Consider the following 21,902-nt stretch of genomic DNA (forward strand, 5'->3'; position numbering starts at 1 on the left):
TCTGGATCGCCCTGGTCACCTTGATGCCGGGTCCTTCGATGCACGACATGAAGCGGAATAGCCGTCGGCTACGCGGAAGACAGGCTTGAAATTCGAGGATATTCTCGGACAAAATCCCATCGTTATTGTTCGTATAAAAATCGAGGCCAAGGTTGATATTTTACTTTGCATTCGATTTTATTGTACGCTTTCTTTGTCTTTTATTTGTCTTTGTCTTCTTATTCTTGTAGAAGGTGCAAAAATAATTCAACCACACATGGTGAAGAAATGATAGCTGTATAGACATTTTGATAGATATAATAAAGACAGATCTTATTTGTATGAATTGAAATAAAAATTACATTATTAGAGAAAGCTGTGCCAAAGAATAATTATTATATATAAGCATGATTTTTTTGGTCATTCTTCGATTTTCGTCTTTAACATTTAGTTATCTAGTCTTTTTCTCTAATTCTCTTTCCTCGCGGCTTTGCAAGCAATGAATAAAATATAACTCTTTTTTGACCCTATTTTAATCTCAAACAAATAATTATCATTGTCATCTTATAGTATTCTTTTTTATATGTCTTGAAAGAGTTTAGATAATAAAATTTACTTAGTTCAGATTAAAATATCATGGAGAAAGAGAGAGAAAATTACTCTAAATAGCATATCTTTCCTACTTTTTAATAGTAAAAAATATCGTGATTAATAAAATATTTTACAAATTGTTGTTTGATGAATTGTTAATATAAATACATCTATCACAGTATATCTGATATAAGAGGGAAGAATGCAGTTGCAAAATCATATGCAAAACCTTTGTTTCTTTTCCTCAACACTGACTAACATATCATATCCAAATAATTTTTTCTTTCTCATATTTAGTTGTATATTAATTGATGTTTTTTGCTAAATAAACTCTATCTGAATTTTTAATTTGAATAAAGTCAATTGTTTTGACGTCTTTGATTATTTGTAATTGATTATTGGTAATTATATATAATTTTTGATAAAAATATAATTTTCAAACCGCAAATGATCAAATCATAGTTTTTTTTATTTCTAAGCAGAATTAAAAAATAATAAGAATCGGACTAGTAGTTTCCGAAAAAAAGTACAAGTAAGATCGAAAGTGATTTTATAGAAAGATGTTGAGAGATGTCATTCTTATATATATGTACAATATTTTTTTTTAGATATTTACAATCTTTTTTAAAGAATTAAAAAAAAATATTTTAATTATCTTTTTAAATGCATTCATTCTTTCCCTTAAATAAATATGCGAGATTATTTTGTAAGCAATTAAAGATATGAAAAAATTGTTCATTTAAAAATTATTTTGTTTGGAAAGTAATATTATGTAATATAATTAGTTTTTTTGTAAATGAAAGAGATTTGAAAATTAATTTTGTTTTAAATAACATGAGTTTTAATGTGATAGCGATAGTTAAAACTAAAACGCGAGAAAATTTAATAACTTACTATTATATTAATTAAAGATCGATTATTCAAAATCATGGAAGATTGTAAATTAATGAGATTCTTTTATATTTATCAATATTATCTCAACAATTGCTATATTAAAGATAATAAGATATAACATGCCGTTAAAAAAATAAATTAAAATCTCTCCTCTATACTTCCACTTACCTAAAAATTAATCAAACCACATAATGTCACCAAACAAAACAACTTTTTAAATAATTTTTTGTATCTTTAATTACTTACACAATATCCATTTAAATCAAACATACTGTGTGTGTATTGTAATTACATTTGTATAATATTATAATATCTAAAATATATATATAAATTATTCATTACTAGATTACTTGGAAATGCGCAACGAATAAACACATTCTGATAATAGCAATAGATAATTATAACTACACGTTTTAAGTATAGAGGTATATGTGGTTTTTACTCTCTATTGAAAATATCGATATATTTATCGATTCTCTTTCATCATTAGTAGTCGACATAGGATGTGGAGTAAAATTAAGCACTTACATATTAAAAGCAAGAGAGGTATGTGATATTGCGATATATATATCTTAAATGTTTTCATTATACTTAACATTTCATTTTTTAAACTTTGTTAAATACCTACGAGATAGCAAATTGTGTGTGCTATTTCTTTAAACAATTAGATTGTGAGTGCTTATAAAATATAAAATGTCACAAAATCTAATAAATATGTCGTCGCAAAACAAATTAGTTTTAAATGGTTCTTATCTCAGAGAAAAATAAGAGAAATTGTTTTCTACAATATTCTCAAGATTATCAGGCTAAAGCACTCAAAATCTAATACCATGCTATTCGTCTCGATATATTGACAATCAGTGGCCATCAGACTTTGTACAGAACAGTTATTTATCTCTTTTTTTTCTTTTGATACGATTAATTTCGATACACGCATAGATGTTCTCAAAAAGATACATGCAAATAAAGAAAAACACGTCTTCAACAGAGATTCTATTCCAAACGTTAAAACACCCTCGTCATTACGATTAATGTAAAATACAAGAATTCGTGATCTTGGAATGGACTACATTAAGTGATTAGTTCTTCGAAAGGAAAAAACGACCTGCCATTATCACCTTTCTTCGATGTTTTTGAAGGATCTTAAAATACGAAAAAAGGGAAATGACTGAAGCAACCCTACCCTTCAATCTCAGATGAGCCCAAAACGCGCACATATACAACTGGTTCACAGACATCTTTGTGCAGTGAGAATATATATTCAGAATATCTTAAAATTACACCCAAGGATTGAGAACGTTACATTCAATTCTTGAAATTTTATTCGAGAGAAAGAAAATTAATAAAAAAAAAGATAGACACATGGAATGTTTCCATTTGTCTATCTTTTTTTTTTAATAATTTTCTTTCTCTCGGATAAAATTTCAAGAATTGAATGTAACGTTCTCAATCCTTGGGTCGAGAAAAAGAGTCAAAAATATACATCATGCACTGAGAGAGTTTTCTTTTAGAATTTACCCTGAAAATCATGGTAATCGTGGGACAATATGGTATGGAAAGAATTTTATGAAAATTTTTCTGATTAATATTTATTACAATAAAAATAATATCTATCACAATAAAATATAAAAATATATTTGATTAATTTTACTAAACTGCATAGTAAAATAATTAATCAAACATATTTTATATTTTATTGTGATAGATATTATTATTTTTATTGTGATAAATATTAATCAGAGAAATTTTCATAAAATTCTTTCCATATCATATTGTCTCACAATTGATTTTCAGAGTAAATTCTAAGAGAAAATTTTCTCTGTGTGGGAACATTTCTGTCACATAGCAAAATAAGATTTTAGCTATTATTATTTTTAATATCTGATGTACTTTTTACAACTTTTAAATATCGTTCGATCTCGTTGGGAAAATATATATATTTAAATAAATCTATTCTTCATTCTGTGTACTGGTTAAGCTCAAAACCTAAATCGTCTTTTATACAGCTCTTGCTTGAAATACTCGCGTTTCGAGCCTAACCAGTATACAGAATGAAGAATAGATTTATCTAAATATATATATTTTTCCAACAAGATCGAACGATATTTAAAAGTTGTAGAAAGTACATCAGATATTAAAAATAATAATAGCTGAAGTCTTATTTTGCTATGTGACAGAAATGTTCCCACACAAAGAGAATTTTCTCTTAGAATTTACCCTGAAAATCATGATAATCGTGGGACAATATGATAAGGAAAGAATTTTATGAGAATTTCTCTGATTAATATTTATCACAATAAAAATAATATCTATCATAATAAAATATAAAACATGTTTGATTAATTTTACTAAACTGCATAGTAAAATTAATCGAACATGTTTTATATTTTATTGTGATAGATATTATTATTTTTATTGTGATAAATATTAATCAGAGAAATTCTCATAAAATTCTTTCCATATCATATTGTCTCACAATTGATTTTCAGAGTAAATTCTAAGAGAAAATTTTCTCTGTGTATGAGAACATTTCTGTCACATAGCAAAATAAGACTTTAGCTATTATTATATTTAATATCTGATGTATTTTCTACAACTTTTAAATATCGTTCGATCTCGTTGGAAAAATATATATATTTAGATAAATCTATTCTTCATTCTGTATACTGATTAGGCTCGAAACCTAAATCGTCTTTTATAGAGCTCTTGCTTGAAATACTCGCGTTAAAGTGAGCGAAGTAATTAAATAATCGTTTATTTAAAATAATCTTTAAAATATTGACGTGTAAGTCATTCGGAAATCGTGTTTCACGCGAAGCATATAATGTTTCCGCTTATAAAAAATACTGCACAGTATAATGTGCAATAACGTCATGTATATTATCAAAAACAATTAAAAATATGTATAATAACGATATATATGTATAATATCGATATAACGATATATAATATGTATATAATAACGATATATAATATAAGAACATAATGACGAATTATATATGAATATATAAAATACCATTACTACATAACACAAGGCCAAATAATCAATATGAATGAATAAACTATTATACAAATAATTAAAATAAAATTGATATATTAAAAGAATAAGAATTATTATAAAGAATATAAATTATTATAATTATTAATATAATTTATAATTACAACACACACAATTATTAATTGTTAGTGTGTTCTGTATAAAAAATGAATTAAATTGAATTAGATTAATTTTTTTATATATTATATAAATTATCTTTTCTTAAATTTAAATATTCATCCTAATTAATAGTTATTCATTCATTTTGAGGTAACGGACTATCTACAATCTACATTCTAAATCTACATCTCTATAATCAAATATTTATGAAATCGTTACCTCGTAATAAAATAGTTTATTGCTTACCAATCGATGCGTCGTAACAGCGGAGTTGACTGCATCGAAGCTACGTTGATCTGTAACATACAAATAGAATATAAATTATAACAACGTTTTAAATCATTAATATCTCTAAAAATTAGCATTTACATTTTACACATTAAATTTTATATTCGCGCGTACAATAATCAATAGATATAATTGAATAATTTTATAAATTTTGTAAAGATAAATGTAATGTAAACTTTTATAATATTTATAAAAAAGTATTTCTAATTTTTCTTTATTTAAATCATTCAAATATATAAGAAGAATTAATAGAATTAATATATATGCGTAAAAAAAAATACGTAAATTTAACAAGTCAAATATTATACATATTAATAATATTATATAAATATTATACAGGATGTTAAAAAAAAGGTTACATATTTTGAGAGTAGGTAGTATTAATCAAAATAAAAAAAAAATCTAATAAACATGGGTCCTACAATTAATATTTTCGAAGATACAGGCTACCTTTACATTTGAACTTATTGTCTTCTCTTATTGATTGTATCACTTTTACAATAAACAAAAGAGTACTTATCAGTTTTACTATGTAACATTATATAATATAACATTAGATTTGTAAATATCAGTATCAGTATAAGAAATGAACAATAAGTTCAAATAGAAAGATAGCCTGTATCTTCGAAGATATTGATTATAGGACCCATGTTTATTAGACTTTTTTTCTTATTTTGATTAATACTACCTGCTTTCAAAATATGTGACCCTTTTTTTTTAACACCCTGCATAAGCATTATACAAGTATTATATAAATATTATACGTACATACAAATATTATATAAATAATAAATACTTACCACAAAGTTGCTCCGCCGGCGCCTGATAACTCCTAGGCCTACTCCTCCTCTCAGATCAGGTTGGTCAGAATTGTCCGATAATGAAAGTCTGTTGATTAAAACGCGCGATACTTTAGACGACACTCCCGCACTCGAACGCGCGACACTTTATACGACACTCCCGCATTTAAACGTGCGATACTTTTGCACGATACTCCCGCACTTGACCGCGCGATACTTTTGCACGATGCTTCCGCACTTGAACGCGCGACACTTTTTATACGCCATTCGATTATGTCTTATTGTTCGATGCTCGCGTTCGTCGATCAAGTCACTTAATTTTATGGCGATGTCAAGCACACCATATATGTGCTTCATTAGTAATAACCGTCAATTATTGAGTAATTAATATTCTATACTATAATATCGATAATATCCCCCTTTTAATTAAAATCATTAATATTAATAAATTAATATTATATAAATGAAAGAAATTTTGTACGTTCTTTATTACGGATCGTCGAAAACTCTATAATCAATTTTAATCTATTCGCGGCTTGCAATTAACGCGACTTGTATTTATTTTCGAATTACGCGACAGCGCAATCGATGAATCACAAAAATAAAAATAAAATAAAATAATATAATATAATATAATTCGTACTAAAAATTTTAAGACATTATCGTACATTTTTCTGCAAATTTTATATCACTATTACTTTTTCTTTTAGTTTCCAAAATTATTATATATTTTCAAAATATCCGCAAAATGATACGTTATTTTAAAATATAATTTTGTTTTAACTAATGTAAACTCAAATTATCAATCAATGAATGGATTACAAAATATTATATAATCTAAAATCTGTACATTATAATAATAAGTAATTATAATTATTTAATCACTTACAATTGATAATCACACATACAATTAATAATTGTTAGTAATGTTCTTTTGAAGTATATTCTTTTAAAATAAATTAAGTTAAATATATTATAAATTATAAAATGTTCTTTCTCCTTTTCTTAAATTGTTATATTCATAATCTATTGTATTTTTAATCTTTAGTAATCCATTCATTTTAAGGTAACGGAACTATCTACAAAATCTACAGTCTACACAATCTACAATCTAGATCCACACAATCTAATCAATCTCCACACAATCTAATCTCTACAAAACCGTTACCTTTTAATAAAATAAAATTTTTCACTTATCGTTCGATATTCAACAGGGGAGTTAACTTCATTGAGGATACGTTGATCTATATAACATATAAATAAAATTCAAATTACTCGCTCAAAATAATTAATACTTGAAGCGCTCAAAATAATTAATACTTTAAAAAATTATTATTGTAAGCATTAAATTTTATATTTGATGCATACAATAATAAACAAAAATATAATTAAATAATTTTATAAATTTTTATTTAATAATAATTAAATTAATAAACCAATAATAAATAATATATACTTGCCTCATGGTTGCTCCGCTGATGCCCGACGTCTTTCCCAGATCTCCTCCTCCTCTCAGATTGTCAAGATTAGTTACGTTGATCTGAAACATACAAATAAAATTCAAATTGTAGTAGCGCCAAAAATAATTAATATTTTTAAAAATTATTGCTGTACGCATTGGATTTTATTTTTCATGCGTACAATATCAAGCAGAAATTTCTGTTATAAAATATTATTCGAGTTTAAAGTATTATAACATATTATTAACAACATTATTATTATTATAATTTCTATGACATATTTTTATTTTAAAAATTAGCAAATTAACGCTTTAATTAGCTGATTTCTGTTAAAAATATTAATAAAGTAAAAATTTGCTAACTAAATTTTAAAATAATTATGTTATAAAAATTGAAATAAAAATATGTTGTAAATAATATATTATAATACCTTATTTGCGATTAATATTTCTTGACAGAAATCAGCTGATAACTGTCAAAAATAATAATCGAATTTTAAGTATTATATTATTTAAAACATATTGTTATTTTAATTTTTATACATAACATATTATAATAGCATATTATTATTTAAAAATTTAATTTGTAAAATGTAATTAGCAAATTAACGCTATATTAATATTTTTTAATAGAAATCAGCTGACTAAAATATTAATTTACAAATTAAATTTTAAAATAATAACATGTTATAAAAATTAAAATAATAATATATTTTAAATAATATATTATAATATACTTAAAACTCGATTATTATTTTTAACAGATATCAGTTGATTTCTGTCAAAAAATATTAATCGCAGATAAGGTATTATAACATATTATTTACAACATATTTCTATTTCTATTTTTATATAACATATTATTATTTTAAAATTTAGTTAGCAAATTGTTTTATTAATATCTTTTAACAGATATCAGCTGATTAAAGCGTCAATTTGCTAATTAATTTTTAAAATAATAATTTGGTATAAAAATTAAAGTAATAATGTTTAAAATAATATGTTATAAATCTTTATACTCAATTAAATTTTTTGACAGAAATCAGCTAATAACTATTAAAAATATTAATCGAATTTAAAGTATTATAACATGTTATCTATAATATTATATATATATATATATATATATATATATATTAATAATTTTTGACAAAAATCATTTAATTAAAGCGTTAATTTACTAATTAAATTTTACAATAATATTTTAAAAATTAAATAATAATATGTTTTAAAACATTACTAGTTTGATAAATATTTATTTAATTTATAATTATTTTTTATATAATTTATAATTATTTTTTATTTAATTTATAATTATTTTTACAATTTATAAAAATATCATAATATACCACAAAATTATGTAATGTACTGTTATATTTTTTATATATTTTTCTATTTATAGATATATATATATTAATAATCTATCTACTGGCAGTTTTACGTTTTGCTTCAAGTTTATAAAAAATGATATAATCGCAAAGATAAGAACGATGAAAACTTCTTATATACGATAATCTTGGCAAAGATTAATGATGGCTTGCACATTTTTCAAATAAAATATAGTTATTAAAAACGACTTATTTACACAGGATAATATACATTGTCATTATTTCAGTCACAACAGATGACTTGGATATTAATTAAGTTAAATAGATATTAATTTTGAGCATTTAAATTTCATTTTATTTCGTATAAATGTTGAATTGTCAAAATAATTTCAATCGCAATGACAGAAGAAATAATAAATACGAAACATTTTATTTACACATACGCACACACAAACGCACATACGTACACACACAGAGTACGTATTAACAAAATGTTAAATGAGATTCTATTTAACATAATGCTATCACTTTTCGAATTACAGAAATCTGATGCAGAATTATCGTGCTATAACATCTCTAAAGTTACGACAATTCATCTATCTTTCCTACTATATTCATTCAATCTTTTTTGACGTTAAACCAATTAAAAAGTAATTAAATATCATGTGTAATCAATAATTATGACAATTGCATATATTCATTGTTTATTCTGATTAATATCTGAAAGCCGAGAAACGTCATCATATGTCAAAATATATTATTAAAGAAATATAGAAAATATGTATCTCTTCTTTTATTATTTACTGTGCCATTTCTTTTAACCAAATTGGAAGCACAGAAATTATAGCAGTATAAACACTAACATTGATGTCAATTATTCGGCATGGAACATAGAGAATGTGTAGAAATAATATATATATATATATATATATATATATATATATTTATTAATAATTTTTGACAGAAATCAGTTAATTAAAGCGTTAATTTACTAATTAAGTTTTAAAATAATGTTTTAAAAATTAAATAATAATATGTTTTAAAACATTACTAGTTTTATAAATTTTTATTTTATTTATAATTATTTTTTATTTAATTTATAATAATTTTATAAAATTTTATTTAGTACTTTAAACTAATAAGTCAATAATAATAATACTCACTCCATATATAGATGTTCCATTGGTGCCCACTGTTTCTCCCAGACCTCCTCCTCTCCGATAGTCAAAATTGTCAGTTTTGTTAATCTGTAACATATAAATAAACTTTAAATTGTAGCAGCGCACAAAATAATTTATATTTTGAAAAACTATTATTGTATACATTGAATTTTATTTTCCCTGCGTATAATATCAACAGAAATATATAGTTAAATAATTTTATAAATTTTTATTTATTTTTTATTTAATTTATAATTTTTATTTAATTTATAATTATTTTTTATTTATTTTATAATAATTTTATAAAATTTTATTTTATTTTATTTTACAAATTTTTATTTAGTAATTGAACTAATAAGTCAATAATAATAATACTCACTCCATAGTTGCTCCGCTGGTTCCCAGACCTCCTGCTCTTCTCACAATCAGATTATCAAGATCAGTTACGTTGATCTGAAACATAGAAATAAAATTCAAATTGTAGAAGCACACAAAATAATTATATAATTTAGAAAATTATTATTGTATATTAAATTTTATTTTTCATGCGTACAATAATAAACAGAAATATAATTAAATAATTTTATAAATTTTTATTTAATACAATTAATACAATTAATACAATTAATACAATTAATAAATTTTAATTAAACTAATAAACAAATAATGAATACTAACCCTAGAATTTATTCCACCGACGTCTAATGCCGCCTCAACCTCCTTCTTCTCTCTTATTTCACCATTGTCGCTCCTTCGTGGCACTTACTAGAGAAAACAATTAATTACAATAAGCGCACACTCGCAAAAACAGATAATTACGTATGATTACGCGCGCACTTATCATACTCGAATACCTAGCTGTTAATGGCTGGCGACGCGCGCTCGATTGTGGCGGGAAGATAGCGTGGGAGAAGTGCGCGAGCCTCGCGATCGTGTCATCTCGATATCTCGATATCTCGATGTCTCGATGTCTCGAAAGACTAACTTCGCATGCACAGCAGAGGTTATAATGAACCGTCGAAAATGATTAAATTATGATTTATCAATTAAATGCGTAGCGATTTGATCCGTCCCGCATTCACGATATTTCGTTACTTATGAATGATATTAGCAGCTTTACATTGATACGATGCGTCAATATACTGTCACGCGAATAAAACGAGCAAAATATTTGCTTCGAAACAAAAATTTCAATAATTCGTTTCAATAATACACTTACGAGTTACTTAATCGTAGAAATTAAATAATGCGCGAAATGATATTCACTAATCATTCAGAGATCCCGTGTAATACTTCTCGCAATCGCGGCTCGAAAAATAATGTGTAACAAAGTCGCTGTTCGAGAGTCGCCGCGCGATGAATGACAACAATGTGACCGCGCATGTAAATAATATAATGATATGCCACGCGACGCCGAACGCCGAGTTTATGTACTGAGCAATCTAACATTATTAAAATAAGATTCCAATTATGATTTACTCACTATCGCAATTAAATGCCCCCGATTCAGAATCAATCTGTCCCACGTTTGCAATGTACGTTTCGCTACTGACTCCGGCAATCCGACTCTGACTCCGGCTCCGGCTCCGGAACGACGTCATCAGCGTCACGTTATGGCGGGAGAATGCGGGAAAGCGCGCGAAGTTTAAATACGATTTAGAGACTAATTTCATATGCGCACACACAAACAGCAGAGATTTTAACAAATCATCGATCGCACAAAAATGTATTTATATACGCTATGCAGTCGAAAATTATTAAAATATACTTTTAATATTTGACAATTATTCTAAATTCCATGCAATATTATTAATAAAAATGTTTGATATATTACCTTTTTAATATATAATTCTATTTTTTTTGTCACATCGATATTTACTTTATTTTATGCGAAATATTTACTTCGAAATGAAAGCGTTGCCTTGATATACTTATGAGTTACTTAATCGTACAAATTATGTAAAATTACATCAAAATTCATGTCAAAATAACTACTTTAGCTATCTGAATACACGTATATAATCTTCATCGTCATAGTAATATTGATGTAAAATCACTACATTAAAATATATAATTAAAGAAAAAAAGGCGAGAGGCAAATGCCATAATGTTTTTGAACATTCTGTTTCTACATTTTAAAATATATAAAATATAAGATACATCTTATTTTCTATATGGTAATATAGATTTTTATAATATAAATTTCATCTCTCTTTCTTTTTTAAAATGAAAATCCGCAGTTATATTTTAATGTCAAAATATAAATTAAAAGTTACAACATATGATTTGGTTAAAGATAGTCTAAAAAAAAAATTGAAACGTTCAAGATTATTAAAGATTTTTAAATAATCTTGTTGTCCTTTTAATTTTTATTAGCTCACTTCTTATCTGTATTATTTATATATGTATATATTTTTTTAAGTCTTTCTTTATTTACACATATATTCTCTCTCTATGTATATCTCTCTTTAGACATTTTAATATATAATAGAAACCAAAGATAAGATCTAATTAGAAAATAAAAATGTAGCTTATATTTCAACGAGAGATTCGTTTTTGTATTTTATTATGTTATGCTTGCTGTGCTTATTCAGTACAATTTATAAAAATATCATAATGTACCACAAAATTATGTAATGTACTGTTATATTTTTTATATACTTTTCTATTTATAGATATATATATATTAATATTCTATCTACTGGCAGTAAAGAGAACGTTATGATTTATGCGTGGTTTTACGTTTTGCTTCAAGTTTATAAAAAATGACATAATCGCAAAGATAAGAACGATGAAAACTTCTTATATACGATAATCTTGGCAAAGATTAATGACGGCTTGCACATTTTTCAAACAAAATATAGTTATTAAAAACGACTTATTTACACAGGATAATATACATTGTCGTTATTTCTGTCACAAGATGACTTGGATATTAATTAAGTTAAATAGATATTAATTTTGAGCATTTAAATTCATTTCATTTCGTATAAATGTTGAATTGTCAAAATAATTTCAATCGCAATGACAGAAGAAATAATAAATACGAAACATTTTATTTACACATACGCACACACAAGCGCACATACATACACACACAGAGTACGTATTAACGAAATGTTAAATGAGATTCTATTTAACATAATGCTATCACTTTTCGAATTACAAAAATCTGGTGCAGAATTATCGTGCTATAACATCTCTAAAGTTACGACAATTCATCTATCTTTCCTACACACTATATTCATTCAATCTTTTTTTACGTTAAATCAATTAAAAAGTAATTGCGTTCAATTGCGAATTAATAACAAAGGCGACACACCGTTATGAATACTTTGAGAATATTCGAAAGTAGATGATTTTACTGTAATAATAAATTTCTTCTTAAAATGAGGCATAAAATATTATGTTAAAAAATAATAATAAAAATAATATGGAGCAAAATATCTCAATAAAAATATATTTTCAATATGTGAGAGAAGATATATAAAATTCACAATGAAACACGTAACTAAGACTTTTAAAAAATCTAAAAATATGCTAGTTTATATTGCACAGATAATTTCATGTTATATTGTAAATAATATGACACGAGTAAAATACAAAAATTAATATATCAAATATTAGGAATCGTGTCATACATGTAATATTTTCTTAATTGTATTGAAAGAATATACTGTGTGGGCATACAGATAGTATAAAATTATTGACACAATAAAAGAAATAATGAAAATTGATATTTTAAGTATTATTCTCTATGATCTCAGGCACCCACGCATACATATTTGTAGTTATTCTTTTTACATGTAAATCAGGTACTCCTTTGAATTTATTTTAATTGATTATGCAAAACATAAACTTTCTACGGAAGCTTATCTTATTATTAGCAGAAATCACGCATCAATTTCGAAAAGGAGAAATATAAATAATTAAATTAACATCACTCACAAAAGAACATTGGTTATTCTTATTTTTGTAAATATTTCTTTAATAAAAAACGTAACAGCTAATTTTTTTATAAACACTGAAAATGTAGATCGCAATATACAACATAATATACTGATAACAATTCCATCTTCCAGTGGAGAGTAGCTATATTGTGTTGTACCAACATTGAAATTATCACTATTTAGTAATTATATGTAAGATATTGTACAAATTATTCCATACTTTTTGGACAGTGTGCTCATGATATTATTATTACATTATACAGTTTGCAAAAATACGATTTACTATTATAATAAAACCTTCTTATTTTACACTAACGCTACAGTGTCCAAAAGTATAGGTCAAATATTACAATGTAGCGAGCCTATACATAGCGACAATGTACACTCATTCACTTAATGCATTCTTGCATTCATGTATTCATTATAACAATGTTTCTACAATGTTACCTCGTTAAAAGATTATTATTCGGGATCGCGGTCGCTATCCTTTAACGTGAGCGCAGATTTGTTTACCTTCCAGGAACTGCCTCATAAATCTTGTCAACAGCCGAACGATTTGGATGAACGTGAGACAAGAATATGAGCGAGCAAAATAGAGCATCAGATAAGGCTTGAGCTCGCTCGCTCGCTCGAAAAAATGGGAGAGAAGAGAGAGGAAGGAATAACTCGCGTTATTGCGTAGCGTGGAGCGAAAAATATTTCTTGTAACGAGGAAGCACTGTATATGGCCAGACACAACGTTCTCCCTTGCCACGAAAAGACTATATAGAGACTAATTGCGAGACATGTGCTCATACACATTGCTCCTTTCATTGATGCGGTTTCGTGTTGAAAAATAAAGAACTATTATATTACATTTAAAAAATACTACAGTTAAAAAATGTTTCAGTCATTTACAATAAGGAAGCTTAGTATCGACATAGTGGAAATAATTTTAGTTTGAATATATATGCGGGATTCTCCAAGTCGACTGCCAATGAATCTCATTGTAATATATAATTCGCGATGAAACACTGTACATTACAGCATAAAGTAACGTCACGCGATCTGAAAATACCATGCAGATAGAGCGCCAGATTTCGGGCGGGTCACTAAAGTTCCTGCCCTTGACAGTGCATCACTTCAAGTACGATTTATACAATGTTGTGCTTCTACACGTTTCTTTTTCCTGTTCTAAAAGGAATAACAAATCCCTGAAATTCACTCTTTTTAAACGTGGTCTCATTGGCATTTGTCTATTTAATCCGCTAGCTGATGCGTTTGCGCCAGGAGTGCCGCCTGAACTGTTGGTCGATCCAGCTATGTCGAGCTTAGGCTTCTTGCGAGGGCCAATTGCTTGTAAAGCTGTTAAATTTGCTTCCCTTTGTCTTAATTCTTCCATTTCGGCACGTTGCATCTGAAACATTTTATGTATTTTAAATAAATTGCAATTAAAGAAAAATTGAAATAAACATTTATCCCGCAAAGCGTAGCATAGAAAATTATATGTTTATATATTACCTCTTTGGCCTTAGCCTTCAATTTGGCTTGCTCAGGATCTTCTGTTTTTGCACGACTTTTCGCAGCACGTAAAAGTAATTCTCGTTCTTGTTCTTCATGTTTCCTACGCTCGACTTTATCTAAATCTTCCAAAAATTTTAATTGCGCTCGTACATCTTGTGTTACTTCATATCTAGGATCAACCTATAAGTAATAAAAAAACATGTTGCAAAAACAGAGAGAAAAGGTATAAAATGCAGTTTTATATAAAAGAAATTATTTCAGTTTATAATGAAACTCGGATTCGTACTTATATAAATGAACAGAAATACAGGGATTTGAAACAAATAAAATAATCCTTTCAAATCTTACCTTTATAAGATCTATCCTATGTTCTGCGATAACTGCTAATTTTTCTACTAAATTCTTTAACCTCTCTTGTACAGCATGTGAAATTAATGCTGCTACTTCTTGATTTGGTTCTTCCAGATTATGACTGGATGCTAAAATAGTATATTTTTTTTTATAGAACAATTCTACATATATTTATATTATTTTATATTAATTTATAATAATAAAGATAAAACTGAAATTACCAATTTGTTTAATTCTCTGTTGTAATGGTGACATATGCAAAAATACTTCATCTTTACAAGATCGTATTTGGGTACCAACAAATTCAGTAGAACCAAGTATTCTTTGAGATTCTTCTGCAAGATTAACACCACCCATAGCTGCTACATCATTTATATCGTCATCCGCCCTATAAAATACAATGTTATGTTAATATATATAATAATTATGGTATGCATTATCTTTATAAATTAGTAATTGTTTTATTATCATTTCTTCATTTATTAGCTTATTGATAGCAATAATTGCTTTTTTATACCATTTTTTAAAAATAGAACTTACGTATATCCTGCTGATGAAAAGGTTTTTTTCTCTTTTTCTTTTGCAGCCGGTTTTTGAACAAGAGAAGGCACTATGGCTTTATTAACAGTGGTGGGTGTATTGACTGTTTTGCCTTGTGTTGTAGTTGTAACCGTTTTTACGACCGTTGTTGTAACTATAGGTGGCTTTTGCACGACAGGAACAGTAGGACGAACTCCAGTTACTGGTACAGTCGATTTTACAGTATATGCTGTAGTAGGGCTACGAACTACTGTTGTTACTGGTCGAATCTAGAACAATATAATTTTTATTGCATATTTGTAACAAAATATCTTGCATAAACATATATATAATATATTAATAATATATATTAATATATCTTATTACAATATATCATTGTAATAAGATACATTAATATGTTATTAAACAATTAATGTGTGCTATTTATTAAGAAACATATATAAATTTAATTAATCGCAAATAAAATTTATACAACTATTCTGAAATCTATTATTCTTTTATTTTTGGTATCGAGAAAAATACGAACTTTTTTTTTTTGGATATCTGATATTGTAATACTACAGACACCGCATATATTAATATTATAACAGATTATAAGAATCTTACAAGTCTTTGTGGAACAGGTTGAGCAGGCCGTGGAACTGTTGTAACTACTGCTGGTGTCGCTGTTGCTGCTGTTGCTGTTGCTGCAACTGCTGCTGTTACTGTTGTTTGAAGCGGTGCCATAACTCTTACTTGTGTCGTTGCGGTTGCAGTTGCTGTTACAGGAACTGTCACTGCAGGTCTATATTGAGTTTGCTACAATATATAATATAGTTACAAATTAGAAAAGAATATAAAAATATTAAATATTATATATATATAAATATTAAAATATAAAATATAAAAAATATAAAAACTTAAAAAATTCTCTCTTTTCTTCATTACAATTATTACTATTACATGTTCTCTTAAAATAATTAGTTATATAGATATAAATATAGATTTGTAATAAAATGTAGCAAATTAGTATCTCAGATAAGATTGATTTTTAAAAAAACATATGCCTGAATGTGTCCTTTTTATAAAAACTTGTTTCTCTAAAAGATTTTTATTTGCAAGATTACAAAGTCCTTTTCCAAAATTAATACTTTACGAGAAATTATCACATTTTACGTACCTCTTGTAGGATTAATAGAATTCATAAAAGATAATTAATTCTACCTGTGTAATAGTTGGAACAACAGCTGGGGCTATGGAGAAAACAACTGGAGGAGGAGGAGTCCCCTCTGGAGGAGGTTTTATTCCTTCTATGGATAATTCTTTTGTGGCAAGCGCCTGTCGTAGAAGTGGTAGACTTTTCTTTAAGAATCCGATAAGACATGGTTGTGGTGAAGCACATAATAATTTTTCAAGTTTATCACAAAACTCTTCTGGCTCAACCGTAGCATTGATCAGATCTTGTATCAAAGTTCGGACATTGCGTTCTACTGTTTTAGGTTCTCGACTAGATAACACTAATAAGTTTGCTAAGAATTTACGGCACTTTTCTTTGGTATTATCAATAGTTTGACGCTAAAAGAAAAAAAAACATTATTTAAATATATTATATAAAACATTCTAAATCATTATCTTATTTTAAATTTAATTTTATATATAATAAAACATACTGGTACAGATGATTGAACTGTTTGAACAGTAGCAGCCGTTGGTGCAGAAGTTGTAGGTGCTGTAGTCGTTCTTGGGGTTGTAACAGGTGTAGTAATAGGAGCAACAGTCTGTAGAAATACATATAAATAATAATTATTTATATACATATATTCCAACAATGATTGCAAATATGCTTAAAAATGTATAGTTATTTTTATAATACATAAAGATACTTTGTCAAAATATTAAAGTGTTAGATGTTTTTAAAAATCTGTAGAATATTATATAACTTTTAAATATAATTAACAAAATATAGATTGCATGCAGAAATGATAACAATATGTAAATAAATTCTAATAAGTAATCATAATATTAAAAGTAAATTTTGCACTATAGAAAATAAATCATTAAAAATTCTTACAGCATATATGTATATAACACTGTTTCTCTGTTTCTCCTCTTTTTTTCTTAATAATAATATATAAAATGAATCTAATTTAAAATAACATTAAGTAAAATTAATTTTATTACATTCTTATTCTATATTATTATATTTATGTTATGATATTATATTATTATATTCTATGACTAAAACAAAGAGATATATTCCTTAAAGTTTTCTAAAACAATTTCAAGACAGTGAATCAAAAGTACAAAATTTATTTTTCGTATATAATTGAACTTTTTTCATTATTTATTACATGCAACTAGAAGAATTTTGCAAAATTCTGTGTTACTACATTCCTGATAAATTACAGACATACTACTTTTTCTACATGCATGCCAAAAATAAAAAATAATCCTATAAAAATTTTAACTCACTTGTTATTGGAAAAAATCATAAACATGTAAAATTTTAATATATAATGTAATCTTCCAGATTAACAACTTAGTTAGTAAATGATTTGAATAACTTTCTTATATGTTAAAGTATATATATATACATATAAGTATATATACAATATCTTACTGAAAGATAAAATTAAAAAATAAAATAAAAAGCTATTAATGCCCCTATTATTTCTTTTAAATTTAAGTACAATAACATTGACTTATTCATTACGATATATTCTATAGACGCACTTGTACCTTGTACAGACTCGTATTTTACAATTTTTTTGTAATATAAACATAAACATATATAAAATATATTATTATTTAAAAATAACATATGCTAATTAATAATATTTATTGGTCATTTTAATTTGCAGGATATTATATACAAAGTTCCCACATCAAATTTTATATATTATATATTTAAAAAATTGTTTTAACATTTAAAAATAAATGCAGTACTAATTTCTTAATCAACTATAATATTACATTTGTTAGAATTATAGAACGAGAGATAATAACTAGATAATTTTTTAAACTTTTTATTATTTTATTATTTCTATTCAAATTAGAAAAAATAGACTTGTAGAAACTAAATTTAGGCAAATTTGAATAATGTAATAATCACATGCTTATAGTATAAGATATCAACTATAAGGAAATAGTTCTAATAAATATATGTATAAAATTATAAAAAAAAAAAGCAAAGAAGATGTATAAATATCCTCACACAATTATGTTCCTTTTTTAGAGAGAATTTATCTTTAATATATGCAGCATTTCCTACATAACACCTTTAACCAATAATCCATGCAATATATTTGATAAAGACATTGAACTGCATTTACTACACTCCATGAAACTCAAAACATACTACCAAAGAAATGCATCCCAAAAGTAAGCTAATAATGAGATGTTATCAATTATGCAATTTAAGTTTGTAGTACATTTAAATCAAAATAATGTTAATTGTGAATAGTAAAACTGCTCGTAAAATTTTTCACATTCAGAATATGAAAATAAAATTTAAGATTTAAAAATTTTTTAATTTCAAGAAAATTTTAAAATCTGTAAATATAATATTTCTCTCTCTATATATAGTGCTTATAAAAATAATGTACTAAATATTCGCAAACAATTCAAAAATAAAGAAATAATAAAAATAAATTTTTGTGTCATAAATACCCAAATTTAAATGTGTTGAATGAAAAATATAAATTGTAAACATAAAATATATTGGCTTACTGATAACATCATTCCACAAAAAAGTTCATGAACTAATAAGACTCTACAGTAGCACTACATCGAGTCTTGTAAGAGGTATAAGAATGCGTCACCTGAACAGATTTTCTTAGGGTGGCGAGTGGTGGGCCAGTGAACTGAGTATTCAGCCTACTTACAGCTGGCACTGAAGTTAGGCGATAGGTAGTGCCTGGAGATGGTGCAGCAACTACTGCATTGCCAGTTATACTGTTCGGCGTAACTGCAGTACCAGTGGCAGTAACCGCAGTTGGAGCTGGACCTACCCTCAACAACTGATACTGTCCATTTTCTGTTTTTAATAATAGATGACCTTGAGTACCAGGTTGAAGGCCATGAAGTGCCTGTAACGTTATCTAAAAAAATCAAAAATAATATTTATTAATTATATTGTATCACGGTTTTCTTTTGTGATAAATAAATCAGAAATTTAATATGCTCTAGAAAGTTAAACGATACATAAGAATAAATTAATAAATTTCACGACGCCTTCTACTTTGTACAAGCTATATACACATATATAATTTTTTGAAGTTTTGCCATATAATTCATATTTATAAACGCTAAAACATCTTACCGCTGGAGCTCCTGGTCTTGCTTGTACCAATTGGTGTTGTCCAATCACTACTCTTGGAGTAACTTGCTTATTAGCTTGCTGTCCTGCTACTGGTGTCGCAGGACGCATTGTATTTACATTGAGGATTTGAACATTGCTGGGTACTATCGTCGAAGTAACCCCAGCCTTGGCCTGCAATGCCGTGCTGACTGCATTGTCAGGCATAGAGACTGGTACAGACATTGGAACGGAAACCATGCCACCAGGTGCTACACTAGTCTTAATCACTAAAGCTGCGCCTGTCGGCTTATTCACTGCGGTCACTGTTTGGCTACCTGTCTGACTGACATTGGAAACAACGTTCGATGTGGTTTGCAATACCGGTTGCGAAGTTATACCTAAGGTACCGTTCGCTAACTGGCCAACAGTCTGAACAGGGAAGGAGATCTTATTATTCGCATTTGTCACCCCCGTAGTTATAACTTGTCCAACACCGGGATAAATGATCTTTACTGATTCGTGCGTCTTGGTCAAGCTAGGTATATGCGTGGCCTGATTGCTCGACACCTGGTTGACGGTGGACACTTGATTGATATAGGCGGCAGGAGGTATCCCTGGCGATTGTGTATGCTGTTGCGTGGTGATGATCTGCGGCGCCACCGCGTTCGAGGTAACCACGTTCACCGGCAGCAAAGTGGTGCTCGTGGTGATGGGCTTGGTGACCTCCTGAGTCATTAGACTGTTCACAGTGGTCACACCGCCGCCGTTCGAAACCCCATGTTTCTGCGGCTGTATCGCGGTGATGGTGCCCCCGTTGGAGATAGCGCTGTTCACCTGATGATTCTGCTGGCTGACCGATGCGGGACTCGCTTGATGGCCGGCCACGCTCGGCGTGGAAGTAACGAGCTGCGTCTCGAGGGAGCCCACTATCGCGTTCACTGCGGATTCGTCGACATCCGTGCTCAGAGCTTCCTCTAAAAACTTAGCTGACGCCATTTTCTTCCAAACTCCAACTGTAAACTGATCTGCGCGTGCGCCTGTCGCGAATTATTCCCATGGTGCATTGCCTCTCTCTCTCCCCCCCACTTCCCCCACCCGCCACTCCACTTATTAGCGCAGCGGAAAATTGTACGCGGCGAGTCCGCTGTTTACCATCGGACGACATAACCGTCGATTTCTCGCCATCCTGCGGGACACCGAGCTCCAATATCTTCCACGATCGCCTTCTCTTTTCGCGCGCACTTTTCCCGCAATCGCGTGAAATTACGCGTCGTTCGCGTTATGGCTGTCGGTAGCGTGCACGCACACGTCACCCGCCAAAATGGCCATCTTCGAACGTGCCGTCGACACGCCGTTCGATGCGATTAATCAAATTTATCGTCACGATAATACAGACCTATGTAATATTATGCGAGAAATGGACGGAATTTTTTTTTCAACCTTTTCGCTGCGCGAACTTCCTTCTTTACTTAAAAACACTCGAAAGTAATCATGTTCCAAAACTTGGTCCTCTCCCCTGCGGGTTATGTGTGTTCCGAAATCCGAGATAACGGTTCTCCAGCATAGAGTTTATGCACACGAGACGAATAACCAATCGATCTACAACTTGTCCGCAAAAGCGAA

General features: G+C 27.8%; 1 protein-coding gene and 2 long non-coding RNA genes across 4 annotated transcripts in view; all 3 read right to left on the bottom strand.

Moving 5' to 3' along the window:
- The window catches only part of LOC145946729 (uncharacterized), a 103,703-nt gene extending 97,361 nt beyond the window's left edge, over positions 1-6,342 (bottom strand). Inside the window, exons 1-2 of the long non-coding RNA XR_014427070.1 lie at positions 5,710-6,342; positions 4,868-4,917 (exon numbers count right to left, since the gene is read on the bottom strand). This is a non-coding gene — a long non-coding RNA (uncharacterized LOC145946729). The remainder of the gene's footprint in view (positions 1-4,867; positions 4,918-5,709) is intronic.
- A 364-nt stretch (positions 6,343-6,706) lies between these two features.
- LOC145933161 (uncharacterized) lies at positions 6,707-11,161 on the bottom strand. The gene is made up of 6 exons (XR_014424815.1): positions 11,140-11,161; positions 10,335-10,417; positions 10,036-10,109; positions 9,660-9,743; positions 7,170-7,249; positions 6,707-6,953 (listed from the first exon to the last, which is right to left on the bottom strand). It is a non-coding gene; the product is annotated as an uncharacterized LOC145933161 (long non-coding RNA).
- A 2,456-nt stretch (positions 11,162-13,617) lies between these two features.
- On the bottom strand, positions 13,618-21,833 carry LOC145947817 (transcription initiation factor TFIID subunit 4). 2 transcript variants are annotated; one of them, XM_083057595.1, is made up of 10 exons: positions 20,301-21,833; positions 19,864-20,079; positions 17,650-17,757; positions 17,204-17,554; positions 16,607-16,798; positions 16,001-16,269; positions 15,682-15,848; positions 15,458-15,588; positions 15,107-15,289; positions 13,618-15,002 (listed from the first exon to the last, which is right to left on the bottom strand). In XM_083057595.1, the coding sequence occupies exons 1-10, from the start codon at positions 21,273-21,275 to the stop codon at positions 14,724-14,726; spliced, it is 2,871 nt and encodes a 956-aa protein (XP_082913721.1). In that variant the 5' UTR covers positions 21,276-21,833; the 3' UTR covers positions 13,618-14,723. The 2 variants fall into 2 exon arrangements, with proteins under 2 accessions (XP_082913721.1, XP_082913718.1); XM_083057592.1 differs by having other exon boundaries at positions 19,801-20,079.
- Between the last annotated feature and the right edge of the window lie 69 nt (positions 21,834-21,902).

The sequence above is a fragment of the Prenolepis imparis genome, unplaced genomic scaffold (genome assembly GCF_030444845.1).
Source record: "Prenolepis imparis isolate NDT839.2.m4 unplaced genomic scaffold, iyPreImpa1.0 SCAF_2, whole genome shotgun sequence".
NCBI lineage: Eukaryota > Metazoa > Arthropoda > Insecta > Hymenoptera > Formicidae > Prenolepis > Prenolepis imparis.